Source organism: Saccostrea cucullata, unplaced genomic scaffold (genome assembly GCF_032062105.1).
Source record: "Saccostrea cucullata isolate Sc308-1 unplaced genomic scaffold, CSIRO_AGI_Scuc_v1 ctg8732, whole genome shotgun sequence".
Lineage (NCBI taxonomy): Eukaryota > Metazoa > Mollusca > Bivalvia > Ostreida > Ostreidae > Saccostrea > Saccostrea cuccullata.
Genome location: NW_026936000.1, coordinates 20,001 through 39,102, shown reverse-complemented (window position 1 = coordinate 39,102; position 19,102 = coordinate 20,001). Strand labels below are relative to the sequence as shown.

General features: G+C 34.7%; 1 protein-coding gene across 1 annotated transcript in view; it reads right to left on the bottom strand.

Annotated features, from left to right (window-relative positions):
* LOC134244497 (small ribosomal subunit protein mS39-like) overlaps nucleotides 1-19,102 on the bottom strand; it is a 48,492-nt gene that overhangs the window by 23,323 nt on the left and 6,067 nt on the right. Inside the window, exons 3-10 of the mRNA XM_062726760.1 lie at nucleotides 17,521-17,560; nucleotides 15,316-15,361; nucleotides 15,085-15,150; nucleotides 13,843-13,959; nucleotides 12,451-12,571; nucleotides 11,849-11,981; nucleotides 10,634-10,730; nucleotides 8,776-8,836 (exon numbers count right to left, since the gene is read on the bottom strand). Coding sequence (XP_062582744.1) covers nucleotides 8,776-8,836; nucleotides 10,634-10,730; nucleotides 11,849-11,981; nucleotides 12,451-12,571; nucleotides 13,843-13,959; nucleotides 15,085-15,150; nucleotides 15,316-15,361; nucleotides 17,521-17,560 — 681 coding nt within the window. The remainder of the gene's footprint in view (nucleotides 1-8,775; nucleotides 8,837-10,633; nucleotides 10,731-11,848; nucleotides 11,982-12,450; nucleotides 12,572-13,842; nucleotides 13,960-15,084; nucleotides 15,151-15,315; nucleotides 15,362-17,520; nucleotides 17,561-19,102) is intronic.

The following is a 19,102-nucleotide window of genomic DNA, read 5'->3' as shown; positions in this document are numbered from 1 at the left end:
TATCGATCATCTCAAATGCAAGGTCTGGTCTTGATCCCTGCACTGCCCAGTTGATCTGCCCTATGAGTTGTCTGTATGCAGTCTGTTCTTCATCACTTCGTTGATTTTTCTTCTGACTTGCTCGCAATGGGTCGATCTCTGTATTTTGTAATTTCTCCATGTAATTAGTGTGATCCAGTATTATCCCCTCTTGATCTTGCTTAACATAGAAACCAATATACTGAAATTGGCGTTCTGCAACTTTTCCTGCTGAAAATCTCTCCCTGAACTTGCAAATTTGTCTCTCAAAAGTCTCATCCCCGGCAGGGAGAAAATCGTCAACATGAGAACAAATTATTTCATGTAGCTTTCCGTCCCTTCTATAGTAGAAAAGAGCTGGGTCTACACTACACTGTTCGAAGCCAAGTTTGTCAAGTTCTTCTTTAACACTCAAGTAAAACTGTCTTGCACCATCTTTCAGTCCATATAAACAGTGTTTCAACTTCCATTTCATTCCGCCAGGTGTGTTACTTTCCTTTGGGGGTTGAAGATAAACATCTCGGTCAAGTTTCTTTCCTTGCAGAAAGGCTGACTTTATGTCTGTGGTTTTGACATCCCATTGTTTACTTGCCGTTAGAGTCAAAAATATCTTAAGGCCACCTTTTCCAACTGTCGGACTGTCTCTGGGAATGCAAAAATCCTCTTCAAACCCACGAGCTACAAGTCTTGCTCTTACTTGTCCTTCTTTTGAAGTCACAACCCATCTGGTAGATAATCTATGCTGTCCTTCATCCAGAACTTCTGAATATGGGTCAAAGTTCTTTAGTTTCTCTAACTCATTTTGCTTTGCTAGAGAAATATTGTCACAGCTTGTATTCTCACATGTTGTAGAACTGACACTCTCGTCTGTTTGGTTGATTCTCTCCCAAGGAAGTCTACCAAAGTCTACGCTTTTCTCTTGATCACTCTCGGAATCTTTCAAGTTATACCAATCTCTGTTATTTCCTGAAGCTTTGCCTGCTCTGCTGAGAACTGTTGCTTCTATCCAACTATCATCCTCCAATCCCATCTTATACTGAATTCTGTCATTTGCTTTCAGTGCAGATTTGGGTGGTTGATGCGAGTTCTGGTCAATTTTTCTATCTGACAGGTATTTCGTGACAGTCCTCTTCTTCAGGCCCACTTCATTTGTTTCATATTGATTTTGTGTTTTCTCTTGATTAGCACCCATAGTTTCGATATCTGTTATTTTCTGTAACCTGTTGGGTGACACTCGGACAAAAACTCCACCATGACGAACGAAAACTACTTTGCCATCTTGAAAAACAACTCTTCCGGGTCCAAGCCATCTGTCTCTACCTTCACGTTTGTAGTACACCATATCACCATTCTCATAGGATTCTTCAGCAGCTCTCACTTTATTTAACAATGCCCGTCTGATTCTCTCATCAGCTTCAGCCTCAATGTAAGCTCGTCTAGTGCTGTGTAATAAATTAAGATGTTTAGCAAATGTCTCGCTCATTGTACGACCCTCAAGAGCAGGCAGTTTGTCCGTCATGATGTTTGGGAGTTTGGGGTTCCATCCAAATACTAGCTGGTGACTACTAAACCCATTTCACATTTGCAAGACATTTCTTGCCATGTTTGCCCAGCATAATAAGCTCTGTTCACTTACATCTTTGTAATCGTGTTCCAATTTTGTGAGCATCATGTCAGTCACAGAGTGTACTCTCTCACACAAACCATTTTGAAATGGGCTTTCACCTGCAGATGTACAAACTTTGACATTCAGAATGGATGCAACCTCTCGAATTTCGTTCGAGTTAAACTCCCCTCCATTATCTGTCATAATCGCGCCCATGACACCAAATATACCAATCCAATGAGACATGATTTTCTCAATAACATCAGTTGTCTTTTTCCTCTGAATAAAAACTGATACAGTGTATCTAGACCACATGTCAATCATGTGTAGTATACATTTTCCTCTCCAGTACTTCAGATCCATAGCTACCTTCTCATTAAATTGAGATGCCATTGGAAATGAAACTACAGGCCGGGATGGGGTTCGGGCATACGTCTTGCACACTTCACATCCCTGCTCTATTTTTTCAACGTCCTCTTCAAAGCTATCTCGCCATGCACCCGCATCTTGCAAAAGTGATACAAGTCGTTTCTTTGGTGGGTGGGCAAATTGTCGATGCAGTTTCAAGAGAGTTGAGTATCTCTTTTTTGGGTCCACCTCATCAATACGAACCGAGCAAACTTCCTCAACAGGTATCATTTCTGCTTTATCTATAGGGATACAATAGTGTCCAGAAGAGGTCACATTAAGGTTCATTGTTTTCCCTAGAATTTCTGCTGTGTCATCTTCTAAGTTCATCTTTACGCCTGCAGTTTTCATAGCTGTTCTTGATAATAACAATGGAATGTCTGAATTAACAACATCAGTTGTTATTGTCACATCTCTCCCTGCTATACGAGCTGGAATTGCAAATTCTCCTTCAGATTTCAGACGAGTTCCTCCTCCAAACTTGAAAACTCTTCTGCCCTCAGCTTTTCTAAATTTTTTCTTGTCCATTTCATCCAATGAATCGATGTATGTGTTTATCCAGGTACTCCCACACACTGTACTGCTGCAGGCACTGTCTAAGACTGCACAGTTTCTCGCGTCCATCCCCAAATGTCCTATTTCCTTTGGTTGGTAACCCGTAAACAGTACAAATTCTTCTTCCTCGGCTGAACATGTATTGACGTTAGCCATATTTTCCCAACTATGAGGACATGTTGCCACCATATGTCTGAATGACCCACAAGATTTGCACGTTAACACATTTCCATCTGGTCCTGATGGATTCATACTCTTTTTGACTGATGAGCTGCCTACGCGCGATTGTCCACGGTATTGACCTTGATGAGAGTCTCTACTCTGGCCACTCTGAAATCCTCTTCCTCTCATCTGCTCACTCCTTCCCCCTCCCCGATAAAATTTGTTGCTCCTCATTCTAGTGTATCCTGTTGCCATTAGTGCTTCTTCATTTTCTGCAAGGAATGCTGGTTCAAGTTTAATGGATACTGGTTTGGTAGGGGCATTTCCTTCACAAGTTTCACCTTTGAATTTTTTAAGTGATTTCTTCGCTTCTTCATACATGTATAAAGTTTGTTTATTCTCGAAATTCATTCCTGTCAAGACTATCATTCTTTCTTCTTTGCTTATCAATGATCTTCTGAGTAATTTGAATGCCAAAATCTCAGGGGGTAGCTTCATATTTTTCTTTTCAATTTTTCTATATTTAGCATCAAAAATGGATATGTATTCATTGATAGACTGTCCATCACACCTTTTAAAATCTTCAAATTTTTTCTAGGCTATCTGCCAGGTCATCTTTTGCTAAATGTTTGTCCAAAAATTGTATCAATGTTTTCAAACCTGTGTCTTTTTTGAGATCCTCCAATTTCAGCTGATAAAACACTTTTTCACGTATCTGGGATTCATCATTTTCAGGAAGAGACAGGGCAATAGCAACACCTTGTTTCTTTTCATCTAACTCTGTGACTTCTTTCCATGCTAAGAGTTCTTGTTTGTATAGTTCATAACTTTTGATTTTGGGGTTGTAAGAAGGGGGTGCTGGGCCCATAACCCAGAGGTCCGTGGATCGGAACCTTGCTCTGCTACCATTGTTAGACCATGCTTTATTCAGCATCATACACTAAAACTGACTTTATAAGATGAAGAGCTCCCTTATGGGGAGATAAGATATACATAAACTAGAGTTACTTCTCTTTGCATGTAACACATGAGTAAACTGACACCTGGGGCCACACATTTCACAATTTTGGGAATTTTAAGAATTTTATTTCATCATAAATGGTTGATTAATACCAAAGAGCAGATTTCAAAGCATTAATTTATTTTCAGACTACTGGTATGTACCCCCCCTCCCTCCCCACCCACCCCAACACCACTGACCCAGGGGGCATGATATTAACAATATTGCAAGATGCACCTTTCTTCATCATAAATATATATACTTAGATAATTGATTGGCATAATACCCAGGTGCAAAGGAAAAGATTTTCAAAGAATTAACATATTTTCACTATATAATCAAGAGAATCCCCCTCCCTTACACCAAATGGAAAAACACCTAACCAAGAGGCCATGAAATTCACAAAGGATGATGTGACATAACTGCTACCTGGGGCCCCTTTTTCCACGTCAAATTATATTTAATCTACAACGATGTTGTTAGTTTTCAAACATGAGTGAATAAATACGACACCTTTTGAATAGTTTCAATATTCAGACACATTTTAATTATAAGGAATACTGCATTATTTTTGATTTTTTAGACCCTATCATAGCTAAATGCGGCCAGGTTTGTGAGAATATTTTCTAGCAAGAGAATGGGCGGGTCTTAGTACAAAAGAGGGATATGCGTGTCCGAGAAGACCTTAAATGGCTATTGTTATTATTTCGCACCTGGTCATTGTCCAATCCGATTACAGTCCACAACAAAACATGCTGGTTTACTACGTGTACATTTTATTGCAGAAACGTGGTTTAGGTAAATTTACCTGTTGTCCTTTTCTACATTTCAAACTTTTATAATGATCAGCCAATGCTGTTTGTACTTAATAATACGCATGGATTTTCAGCATTTACGGTTTTCAGTACAAGAAATGCATATGGAACTTGTATTCACCAATACTCGGGAATACGTGTAGACCTAGCGAATTGCTCACCAAACACTCTACAAAACTTACAATGAAGCGCATTGAAGTGGTTCCTTTTGGGTGAAACGTTCTGAGTCATGTTTTGAATGTCAATTATAACAGAATGACACGCCCATTTCTTTAGAAACGAGAAAGAAATATTCGTCGTAATGTTTTAGGGCACCCCACTTTCCACGACAAGCAACATGAGTTTCACTGAAATGAAGATTTTCAAATAAGAAAGGGCTATATATAAAGTCCTCGCTTCTGTAAAACATGCATTGCAACAAATTTGTACATAATTATGATTTTATCATGTTTATTGGAGTTAGCATAACACAGGTATCAGTCGAACACGTGCTTAATCGGTGTTTATGTAGACCGTCAATTTGATTGGCTACTATATTTATTGAATACCTGTTCTACAGGTATTCGATTAAATCATTTGACCGATTTTTCCTTTCTAAAGAAATGGGTGTGTCTAAAGATCGCTCAAAACAATCCATCCAAACGGAAAATTTTACCACTTAAATGCGCTTCATTGTAAATGTATATCGTGTATATTCCATCAATTGTTTGTAACTGTATACAAATTTTACAGTGGTCTCGGAAATGGTACATATGTAGATCCGTGTCTAATCTGTGACTCAAATGCATAAAAAGATATCGGAAAGCAGTAAAATCCAAGCATGTTTCCATAGTATTTTTGTGGTACTAACGAATTTCATTTAGCTGATTGATCAGTTAGAAAGTATCGCCTGTGCCTCGATTAACATACGAATTCATTCTTGCATCAGAAAATCTAGTTCCGTCGATCTGTTTATAATGGGAACGGCCAACTAGATTTTACAATTTTTTAAAAAATAGCATGTGAGCGCAGTTAGGTACAATTTTCTCCTTTCACATATAGGTAGATTTCAATAAAATACAGTGACCAGCCAAAGGAGAAAATTGTACCTATCTGCGCTCGTATATTTTAGGGGATTCAAAGAGTGGGGCGGGTTTAAATGCAATGGGAATTGAACATAAACATGATATCCCTACCCAATAATAGATTTATATCTTCAAATCACGTTGCTATTTTTGTTAAAAATAGTATTCTATATCAAAGTACTGAACGCACTCATGGGAGTTGAACATGGTGTATAACAAAATCTTTGATCGGGAGGTTAAGTGAGTAAACAATACATTATTATTTCAAATACAGACAACTGTTTCAAATTTTTTGTGTTGCAACAACCTTGAGAAAGACATTCAGGGACATTGAATAGCAAAAAAATTGGATGGGCCATAATGCCTGCCTGCCTACATTAGTCCTTTTTTATACCCCCTGCTTGAAAAGCGGGAGGCTATTTATTAATCGGGAATTCCGTCCATCTGTTTGTTACGCTTTAGGTATACCCATCTCTTATCCGCAACTCCTCTTACACCACTGAACGAAATTTTCATAGAATCTTTATTACATATTGCCGTTGTGCACCTTCTATTACTTTTTCATCCTACACATAATTTCGGTTTCCCATTGCAAAACATATTCATATTAGAGGCGGTTGATCATTTATAGAATTCACTGCTCACATGCAGTCTTCAAATTTGTTAATATATTTTTCCTTGGCACCTTTACCCATGTGTTATGAAAATTTCAGTTTCGCAGGAATAATATCAATATTGATATAATGTGGATTTTAACACAGCATCCTTTTAAGAGCTAATAGGTTTGTTATATAAAACTTCTCTGTGAATATAAATGTATTTCAGTTAAATGAACATTATACATGGGGTACGTCAGAACTTAATCTTTTTTAAAGTTTTAATGCATTAATGAATTAATTTAAACCAAATAAATGTTCATGAAAAGTTTGAATAAATTCTCTGCAGCGGTAAAAAAGATATTGCTAAAAATCCAGGACCGAACGCGTCGAAAAGACTAGATTCACCGCTTGCCATCAGTATGTAGAGTTGTCGTTCGTATCTTTTTCAGTGTATGACGCTACACTGAAAATGAGTTCCATTACGAAAAACTTTTGAGGTTCTTTATAATTTAGTTTTACTTTGAACGAAATCTAATATTCAAAATAAGATTACTTTATCATTACATTTACTTACATTTCAAATTATGAAAATTAGATCAATTCAGGAGAAAATGACATGAACTATTTGTGGCGGATGTTTATGTATGTTTTCTGTTGAATATCATCGGAGTAAATCGGGCGACACAGTTGCCTCGCTTTCGGCTCTATATAATCGACACAAACTACTGCCCATGTTAAATGCCTGATGACCATGGGAGATTGAACATAGTTCAACTCCCAAAAAGTACACATATCAGTGATTAGTTACATACAAAAAATTGAGTAAAATTTTGACATTTAATTTTTTGCCAGTATACGAGGGGCCACAAGTCACCTCATCCTTTGGTTGAATTATATAAAGTTAGTTTACTTAATACCCAGGAGCAGAGAAGAAGATTTTCAAATATTTAATGTATTTTCACTATAATAATCAATAGAGCCCCGCCCTAATGTCAGAAACCCTGACCCTGGGGCCATAAAATTCACAATTTTGGAAGTGGCACTCTTGCTCTTCATAACTGTGTACTTAGTTAGTTTATTTAATACACAGGAGCAGAGAAGATTTTCCAAAGATTTAACATTTCACTATATAATTTATATAGCACCTCCATAACACTAGAACCCTTGACCCTGGCGCCATGAATTTCACAATTTTGGTAGAGATCTCAATGCTCATTACATTCATACCATCAGTTTGATTGTTTGATGTCCAGGAGTGGTGAAGATTTTTAAAGATTGCATTAACATGATTAACTTTAGTAGTTGTGGCCCCAACCCCCAGGGGGCAAGGACCATGAAATTCACCATTTTCCCCCCTTCATCCATAGATGATGCATACCAAATTTGGTTGAAACTGGTTCAGTGGTTTCAGAGAAGAAGTTGAGAATGTTCAAATGTCAACACAAGACACATGACGACGGAATAAAACAGATAGCAATAGGTCACCTAAGTGACTCAGGTGACCTAAATATGTATAAATGTTCAACCTTCATAATTTTAATTAACACTGCAATTACGAATGGTTTCTTAAAAATTTTATTTCATTAAAACATAGAAAATGTCCCACTAATGGCTAACAAAGGATTTGCAGATAAAAATTCAGGTATACATGTATACAGAGTGAAATTACCCTTAAAGGTACTTGGACACAGATTTGAAGTTAATATTTTCTGATTAATATCATGAATTATATATTTCAAAAGCATTTCACACAAAAATTAATTAAAAATCTTTTTTCATTTAAAAGTTATTAAAACTTCAAATTTTTTGGCGGGTTTGATTGACACATCCTTGCACCTTCACAAATTTTAACTTTATTCTTAATCCTTTGGTAAAGTGGCAATCTTTTTGTGTATTAATGAGTAATATTAAAACTTAATCTAGAAAAATAATTTTTTTCAGAGTAAAAATGTTACAAAGCAAAATTCCTTCACAAGTTTTGTCATTCTGAACTAAATCTTGTGTGCAAATGGATCACACCCTTGTTATGAACACAGTTTTTGTAAACAGGACAGGAGCTCTGTTATTGTTGATTGTTTATGATTCACCGGGTGCGTTCAGCCGTTAAAGTCTGCTCACCACAACTGCACGGACTGAGAATATATTGTGCGTTTGTTTTGCTTTCGAAAACATGTCAACTCTGATTTTTCTGGATTATAGTATTAATATTTTTCATTTATACACAACAAGATTGCCATTTTCCCTAAGTATTAAGAGAAAACGTAAAATTTGTGAAAGTGCAAGGATGTGTCAATCAACCCCCCCCCAAAAAAATTTAAAGTTTTAATAACTTTTAAATGAAATAAAATTTTTAATTAATTTTTGTGTGAAATGCTATTAAAATATATACATGTAAGTCGTAATATTATACAGAAAAAATTACCCCCAAATCTGTGTCCAAGTACCTTTAAAATTATAGCACTTTTGATAAAGCAAATAAAAAAAAGAAATTATATTGAAACCAATGTTTGTTTCTGGCATCTTGCAATACACCCTTTTCTATACTTACACGGTGTTTTAGTGTTCCTCATTGTTTCGTAAAATCTCAGACATTCTTTTGGCCTTTTCATCTGAAAATACATGTAGTCTGATTATGAATAGAAAAAAAATTCTTCATTTACCAAAACCTTTTAAAGAAATATTCAATAAAAAGTATAATTAATTTGCTTAAGAAAGTTAGAGTATATTTTTATACCCCCGTAAACGAACTTTCAGGGGTATATAGTTTTTGTCGTGTCCGTCTGTCTGTCTGTCTGTCTCTCTGTTTGTCTGTTTGTCCGCAAAAACTTTAACCTTGCCCATAACTTTTGATTTAGTAGAGCTATGACTTTCATATTTCATATGTGTATTCCTTGTGACAAGACCTTTCTTTGGGTACCATCAAATCTGACCTTTTGACCTTGACCTTGGAGTTTGACCCACTTTTACATGAAAATTTAAAATTTTACTTTGGCCATATCTTTTGAACTGTTGACACCAGGACATTTATACTTCATATATGTAATGTTTGTTAAAAGACCTTTCACTGAATACCAATAAACTTGACCCTTTGACCTTGACCTTGTAGATTTCCGTACTTGTGAAAAAACTTTAACCTTGGCCATAACTTTTGAACGGTAAGGGATAGGGCTTTCATACTTCATATATGTAAGGCTATCTAAATTTAATTCCCTGGTTCTCAGCCCAATTTTCTCCAAAACAGATGCGGGAGGGCGGCATTTTTATTTTTAATTTTATTGGCAATAAAGTAGATGAGGGAGGTATTTTTTTATTTTAATTTTCGAATTTTCTTTAACATAAAGATAATTTTTTTAATGTCAGATATACTTTCCATATCTGTTCAAAATTTCTGCTTTATCCATTGCTTATCAGTGTGTTAATATCGTAGGTAATGTCCTCAAATGTATTTTCAAACGAAGTAGCCAAAATCTCATTGCAAATGGCTACCGGAAGTGATATTTAAATACTAAACTACGAAACAAATGAGGTCGGAATTTTTTTTTTCCGGATTGGTCTCCGCAATGCTAACTTTTTATTTTTTCAAAAATACAATAAAATTAGCGATGCAGCTACCTCAAAACGGATGCGAGCGGGCCTGAGAACCAATATTTCAATTTTTTATGGCCTAATCCTTGTGAAAAGACCCTTCATTGGATATCAAGAACTGTGACCCTTTGACCTTGACCTTTGAGATTGACCTACTTTAAAAAAGCAAATCTTGACCATAACTTTTAAAGAGTAAGGGATAGTGCTTTCATACTTTACATATTTGATCCTTATGACAAGATCTTTCATTTGATAACAATAACTTTGACCCTTTGACCTTGACCTTGGAGTTTGACCTACTTCTTAAGAAATTGAACGTTGACCATAACTTCTGAACGGTTAGGGCTAGGGCTTTCATGCTCTGCATAAGTATTTTATGTGGCTAGACCTTTCATTTGATACTATTTACATTGACCTTTTGACCTTGACCTTGGAGATTTTTGTATTTATTAAAAAACTTTAACATTAGCTTACTTTCAAATTTCACAATTGTTTTCCAGTGAGAATACCCAACTTTTGGTACCAATCAATTTAATTTGCATTTAAGAAAAGCTTAATCTTTGCTATGTTGCCATACGGGGTATCAGTGTTTTACAAACACATCTTGTTCATTCTGATTTTTTTTAGGGGGGTTGGGGGGTTGGTTGTGAAGTCAGAACATCATACCTGCTGACTTCTTGGTACATGTGAATGTAAATACTTGGTACATGTTCATATATAGTTACCTCAGAATTCAGATACTGTAATATGAATGAATTCTAAACAGCAGTACACTTAGTACATGTAAATTATATATATAATATATTATCATTTCTACACACCTCTGAAGAATTTAGATACTGTCGAATGAATGAATTATACACAGCAGGGGACTTCTCTGCTTCGAATAAGAACAAATCGTTCAGAACACTATCTAATCTGTAAATATGAAAAAATACAATGACAACTCAAATAGATTTCTATGAAGATAAAATAAAAACCAAAAAAAACAAAAAAAGTGATTTTATTTATTTATGAAACATTTTGGGTATGTTTGCTTTAAGGCTAGATGTGTGTTTTCCCCTTGACTTTTATTATTAATAAGCTCAAAAAACTCTCTTTCCTGCAGGTCTTTTTCTTCCTAGACATTTCTCCTTTCAAAATAATGGCATTGCGAAGTATTTTTCCGCTTTGAATTTATCCTTTCAAATTTATAGCAAGCGTTCAGATATTTGTTCTGTATATCTTTGTAATATATGAAAAAAAAAATTCAAAATTATAATTATGTGATTTCTTAACTGGTTACTTATTATCATTAAATGTTTACAATGGTAAAATTTTTTGATTTTGGCAATTTAAGTTTTTTCCAGAAGGATTATAAAGCCTTAATTGCCCCAAACCAGATTATACTCGATAATATGGCCAAGAATTAGAGTCATTCCTTAAGTGATTTCTAAACTGGTTTCTACTTATCATTTAAAATTTACAATGCTAAAATTTTTGATTTTGGCAGTTTAAGTTTTTTCCAGAAGGATAATATAGGTAACACCATATAATGGCAAAATCTTGCAAAAAATTATATGTTATTTAGTAACGCATTGCCTGTCCTTAATTTATTCTTTTAAACTTATGGGCAAGTATTTTTCCCTCTTTAATTTATCCTTTCAAACTTATGGTAAGTATTTTTCCCTCTTTAATTTATCCTTTCAAACTTACGGTAAGTATTTTTCCCTCTTTAATTTATCCTTTCAAACTTACGGTAAGTATTTTTCCCTCTTTAATTTATCCTATCAAACTTACGGTAAGTATTTTCCCCCTCTTTAATTTATCCTTTCAAACTTACGGTAAATATTTTTCCCTCTTTAATTTATCCTTTCAAACTTACAGTAAGTATTTTCCCCCTTTTTAATTTATCCTTTCAAACTTAAGGTAAGTATATTCCCCCTCTTTAATTTATCCTTTCAAACTTACAGCAAGTATTTTTCCCCTTTTTAATTTATCCCTTTAAACTTACAGCAAGTATTTCTCTCCTTTTTAATTTATCCTTTCAAACTTACGGTAAGTATTTTTCAGCTTTGACTTTCTCCATGAGTTCGATCTCCTCTGGTTCTGTGGCAGTGTGGTCCCTCTGGTAATAGAAGCTGAGGAAATGAATCAAACGTTCTATGGTTTCTCCAGACATCGTATTCCCTGTAATAAGCAGACTTAATTAATTTCTTATCATGGAAAGCTTCACAACATGACAATGTCATAAATACAGTCCAAACTTCTTTAACTAAAACTCCGTGGATCTCAAGAAAACTTAAAGAAATCTTACAGTAAAAGCACAAATATTTGTGGGGGATTAAATTTCGTTGTTAACAATTATCAACGAAATTAAATCCCACACTATATGACTATATATTGAATTGGGTTACTTTCAAGACAACGAAATTAAATGCCAACGAAACTATATTTGATGACAAATCATCAAAATTTTATCCCAACAAAAATTTGTGATTCTACAGTGTGTGTTCGAGAAATTGAAATATACAAATGACTGGGACCTCCAACACACATCCATGGTATTTAACATATTCATGTTTGAAACACTGAAGTTACACTGACTATTTGCCTGTGACACAGTAACAATTTATGAAAGGATAGAAAATTTCTTCACCTTCTGGAATCATTTTATGGCAAAGTGCCAAAACCTTTTCTACATCTCTTTGCTCCATCTGCTCTTTAATTGCTTCCTCTAAATTATCTTCACTTTCTTTACTCACAACAGGATCAAATACCTGTAATTTTAAAGTAAAACTAGAAAAAAATACATGAACAGTGTATGCTATTAAGTTATGCCTGTATTTGAAATCTTAAGTAGTTTCCTGAAGAGTAAAGATTAAAAGACTTAAGTTTAGCTTCACCATATTTTCTCAGTTATCAAGCATATGAGCAGAGGTCAAGATTTCTCATTGCTTATCAGGCTAATGGCCTGTGCTACCATCTTGAATCATATACAGTAGAACACACATATAACAAAATGCTAGGGATGGACAATTTTGCTTCTTTATAAAAGGAATTTGTTATATCAAGTTATAAATTCCTAGTAAAGTCACAATTCATTATGAGTGTGTGTGCTATGACTGTGTTTTACTGTATACTAAACAGTTCTGCAAGCCTGGGAGACATAAAACTTAGATGAGCTCACTTTTGATCTCGGTTTAACTTTTTCCAAAGAACTAATACATGTAGTGGAAAAGTGAGCCCATCTAAGTTTTATGGCCCCCAGGCCAGGTCCAGAAAAAGACTCTCAAATGCTGAACTCTGGGTGAGTTCTGTCTTGACTAAGTAAACAGTTCCACAAGAAAATAAAGGCCCAAGATCTAAGAGCCTTATATAAATGTCACTTTTGTATGCTGTATTTTTGCCCTTTCCACATTTTATTATACCCCCCGCTTGAAATTGTACGTCCATCTGGTCATCTAGCTGTACTTCTGTCTGTTACGCTTTGGGGTACCCATCTCTCATCCACTACTCCTCCTATACCACTGAATGAAATTTAATGATACTTTCACAGATTACTTGTTATATAGTGCCATTGTGCACCTCCTATTTTACTTTTTGATCAGACATATCTAGAACAAGGGTTTAGATCAGTGTTTGAAATAACCGTGTGCCCGCCCACCCGAGATGCACAACTTTTGTTACAGGCGAACAGACTTGCATGTATTAACATCCAACTTTATGTGTAAAAATTATCCATTAATCAGAATTTATATCTTTGATAAATCTCTCTCAAATTACTAATAGTATCGGCAGCAAAGTTTAACAAGCAAATGGGCAGAATTCATCAGCGTATAGGTTTGGAATCGAAGATGTGGTGATTTGGCTCCATTCACATTATTGTTATAACGAATTCATCAAAGACAAATATTTTCTCGGGCTTCTCAATTTTTGGCAGGGATAACAACTTTTACTAGCAGTCAGCCCTGCATGTCTATCTTATTTTACAGTGAGTTTCAAACATTAAATCTCAGAGCCCCCTGGGCAGTGCCACACACATTCTCACCTTAGTTGGGGGTTCCACAGGTATGTGAGCAGGTGTCCCCTCAAACACCTGGGGGTACATACTCATCATCATTCTGGCCGCTTTCCTCCCTGATGCTGTAGAAAGCATCATTTCTGCCTGAAAAGTATAACATCAAATTACTGTATGTGTACTGCTGTTAATTGTTGTATTCAAAATTTAGCCCAATCACTTGGTATTGAGTTGTTGGCACATTCATGGATTAGTGCTACAAACAAACAAACCATTTATTGCATTCACAAATGAAGTATTAGTGGTGTTCATTAGTGCATTGTTGTCCATGCCAAAGTGGCTAAAATATGAGCCCACTATTTTTTTAAGTATACATATGATAATAAACATTAATTACATGTAAATAGTTAATCACAAGTTAAGTATTTTTGATTGAAAGTCCTTCTCATTATGTCTATTATAAGAAACAGTTTGGTTCAAACATAGTAAACAATTGGAGTCACTCATTCTTTTGAGTGCACAACTTATCATTATTACGTAATGTTTGTCCCACTTTATTTGTTCTTCAATCAACTATGCTCCATTTTTAATATGCTAAGATGAAGTTATTATAAACAGAAATTTTTGACAAATACTATATCCTTAAAATATTCATCTATGTATATTTATGAAATATATATTTCCATTTCTAATTTTTTTTTCTCTGTGTTAACTGTTTAAAAGTTGGGGGAATTTATTTCTTGATAATCCTTCCAGAATGTAAATTAGGCAGGTCGATAGGTCAGCAGCTAAGGAGGCCTAATACGCATGCAAATCTCGTGTGCATCTGTCTCTGTGTCTGACGCTAAGGAGGCCAAATATGCATGTAAATCTCATGCGGCTGCCTTTGTGTTTGACGTCAGTGTGCGAGGACTATTGAAATTGGCATGGAAGTCCTCGTGTAATTTAAATCGATTAGTCTACATTTTTAAAGTCTAAGTCTACAATTTATTTCACAATGAAATGGAAATATAAGGAATCACTGTCTAGTTTTGAGAGTATGCCAGGGACATCAACAATAGTGGGAAATAACAATAGTGCCCATTATGCAAATTATCCCATGTTTCCCACTAATGTTGATGCCCTGGCATACTCTCAAAACTAGACAGTGATTCCTTAAGTATATGTCTTTTAAGCTATGTTGCATTGCTGTTTATATATAATGTTTATTACAAACAAATTTGGTCATCGTAGAGTTCATGTCTTTTACACATGTCAGTTATATATAAGTACCTTATTAAACTGGCGATGGTAACAGGCTGGGTCATCAATGGAAAACTTCCCATAACTTCGACATTCCTTAAAAGTTAAACATACACATGATACATGTAAAATTAAGAGTTAGTCTTGTAGCCAAACATAAGTCACTAAATATCATTAGATTTTGATATAAAACTTCTTTAAAAAATGAGAAATACATGTATATAAAATGGTTGATATTTCTGTATTTATTTAATTACATACATGGCCAACACTTTCTTCCAGAGCTTCTAACAAAGCTGTTGGGGACCTGAAAAAGAAATGGAAGATGTACAATGCCACGAGTAAGATACTCATACAAGAGGCCCACGGGCCTTATAGGTCACCTGAGTATTGTGCAACAACTTTCAAACAATTAAATTTGGTTCGTGTTTTAAACCAGAGGCCATGACATTCGCAATTCACAATTTTGAAAGAGGCAGTGCCATTGCTTATCATAATTAAAGACTTGGCATGCTTACTCTATTTACTTAATACCCAGAGAAAGATCAGAGTAACATTAAGAGAAAATGCACTTCCTTTTTATAACCAGCTGTACACCTTATCCCAAAGGAACCACTGATCCTGGGGCCAAATATTTCAAAATGTTGCAAATTTTATCATAAAATGGTTGATTAATACCAAAGAGCAGATTTCAAAGCATTAATTTATTTTCAGACTTTGTACACCCCCCCCCCCCCCTCACCCAATACCGACCGGGGGGGGGGGGGGGGGGGGGGGCATAAAAAATAACCATTTTGCTAGATGCACCTTTCTTAATCATAAATATATATACTTGGATCATTGGCATAAAACCCAGGAGCAAAGGAACGATTTTCAAAGAATTAATGCATATTCACTATATGATCATAGGGCCCCACCCTAACACCAGACCCCTGACCCTGGGACCATAAAATTCACAATTTTGGAAGAGGTACTCTTGCTCATCATAGCTATGTGCTTGGTTACTTTATTCAATACCCAGGAGTAGAGAAGAAGATTTTCAAAGAATTAATGCATTTTCACTATATAATAAATAGGGCCCCACCCTAACACCAGAACCCTTGACCCTGGGGCCATAAAATTCACAATTTTGAAAAAGGCACTCTTGATCAACATAACTATGTATTAGTTAGTTTATTTAATACCCAGAAGTAGAGAAGAAGATTTTCAAAGAATTAATGCATTTTCACTATATAATAAATAGGGCCCCACCCTAACACCAGAACCCCTGACCCTGGGGCCACAAAATTCACAATTTTGAAAAAGGCACTCTTGATCAACATAACTATGTATTAGTTAGTTTATTTAATACCCAGAAGTAGAGAAGAGGATTTTCAAAGAATAAATGCATTTTCACTATATAACCAATAGAGCCCCGCCCTAACACTTAAGAACCCCTGACCCTGAGGTCATAAAATTCACAATTTTGGTAGAGGCACTCTTGCTCATCATAACTATGTGCTAGGTAAGTTCATTTAATACCCAGAAGTAGAGAAGAAGATTTTTAAAGAATAAAATAATGCATTTTTCACTATATAACCAATAGAGCCCCGCCCTAACACCAAGACCCCTGACCCTGGGGTCATAAAATTCAAAAATTTGGTAGAGGCACTCTTGCTCATCATAACTATGTGCTTGGTTAGTTTATTTAATACCCAGGAGCAGAGAAGAAGATTTTCAAAGAAAGCATGCATTTTCACTATATATTCTATATAGCCCCGCCCTAGCACTAGAACCCCTGACCCTGGGGCCATGAATTTCACAATTTTGGTAGAGGACTCAATGCTCATTACATTCATGCCAACAGTTTGCCTGCTTGATGTCCAGGAGTAAAGAAGAAGATTTTTAAAGAATGCATGAATTTAGTGGTTTTGGCCCCACCCCTCAGGCCCCAGGGGGGCGGGGACCATAAAATTCACAATTTTTGTTCCCCTTCACCCATAGATGCTGTATTTTAAATTTGGTTGAAATTGGTTCAGTGGTTTCAGAGAAGAAGCTGAAAATGTTCAAATGTTAACACATGACGCACGACGACGGACGAAAACGGATAGCAAGTTACTCAGGTGACCTAAAAATGCAAAGATTGTAACATATTCACAATAGTCTGAAACTGTGTCAAAATATTGAAAAGTTAGAAGAAAATGGTGATATTTGTAATGATAGCAGTACACCGATACATATTGTGGCTTGAATATAGAGGGCACTAAATGACTTCATGCACGTCCTTACACAGTCAATCAATATGCTAAGTATTCACACTCATTCAGAATACAATTGTAAGAGAACATTTTTAATACAGTCAGTGAATACTGAAATTTAATAATCAGGACACATGAATTGATCACCTCTGTAAATGAGTTTGGTAACAGCAAAATTTGTTTTGTACATCTAAAATGACTGATCGGTTTACAATGTAATTACATGTACCTGTTTATCTTCTTGGGGCCATAGATTTTGGGATATGTGTCTGGAAAAAACAAAACACTCAGGTTTAGGTCAGGTTTAGCTGCAGAACTGTAGCTCTCCAAAAAAATATATATTGACAGATCGGGGAGCTACAGAGCCACCCATTGAAAAAAACTGTATTTATTGCGCACAAAAAAGTGTGCTGTTTCTCAATTTATTTCTCCATGTTTTTAAAAGAATTATGGTTCAAACGGTACCTGGTGAAAACGGCACCTAGTGAAAACGGCACTTGGATTATGCAAAACGGCACTTGGTCAAAACTTAGTCAAAACGGCACTTGGTCAAAATGGCACTTATAGAAAAAAAGTATAATTATATGCAATGATAATTTGATATATATAGATTGATATATATTTGTGTGAGTATATATATTACATGTATAATTTTTGTTTTCTGGGAGGACCATTTCTTTCCAGAGAAAACAATTAAAATTATGTATACACTGAAATAAGTTTTTATGAAATCTATGTGATATATATAAAATTAAATTATTATGAACCTATGCGCATACACTGTAGTTACATACTTTTCTCCACAGATTCATACATTTAAATACCAAATTTGAAATGATTTTTTTTTAATTTTATTCCTTGAAATATCAGTATCTTCATCTTTTAGTCTCCTACATTTTTAAAATTAATGAAATAACAGCATAGTTTTTAAATATAACGTTATTTTCAAAAAAAACATTAGATTATAAACAATAACATCATCATTTTATCTAAATAAATTATTATTTGTAACAATATCAATATTGTATCATCTTCATATTTAATCAATATTATTTAATAGAAATAAATTGATATTCTTCAGTTATATAAAAAAAAACCAACAAACAAACAAATGTTTTTGTTCTTCTATGTACAGGTTTCATATTGTAAAAAAAAAATAATAATCGTAAATGTTGTATGGCTTTAATTTAAAGATTTTATGTACATGCAGTTTAGAGAGGGAAATCTAAGTTTCAATCTCTTTGACATATTGTCAAGAAATACACAATAGTAACTGTATATCATGTATATGATTGCAAATTGACCATCAACAGATTATTGAGGGGGAGGTGTGAAAAAGTCTTTTGTTTCTTATTCTTACAAGTGTATTCTAAGTAAACATACTCTAACTGGCTTCTAATTAGTCAACAGTGACTGGCAACCCCCAAAACAGAGTAGTATACATATTTGCAATACTATAAATTTTTAAATTTCAAAGGATCATAATAATATAATTTGGATTTGATCTCTTTTGTAGAAAATATTAGACATAATTTAAAGAAGAAGTACATTTATAAAAAATCTAACCACAGTAAAAAATTACAATAATTTTCAAATGATTTTTGGAGATTTGAATTTTGATATGATGAATGAAGAGAAATCCAAATGTCTAGCTGAAATATGTGACATTTTCGATCTGTATAATATTATTAAATCACCAACATGTTTTAAAAAGGGTTGCGAATCATCCCTTGTTGATGTCATATTAACATCTGATCAAACAGTATGTAAAAACACCCTAAATTTTAATACTGGAGTAAGCGATTGTCACA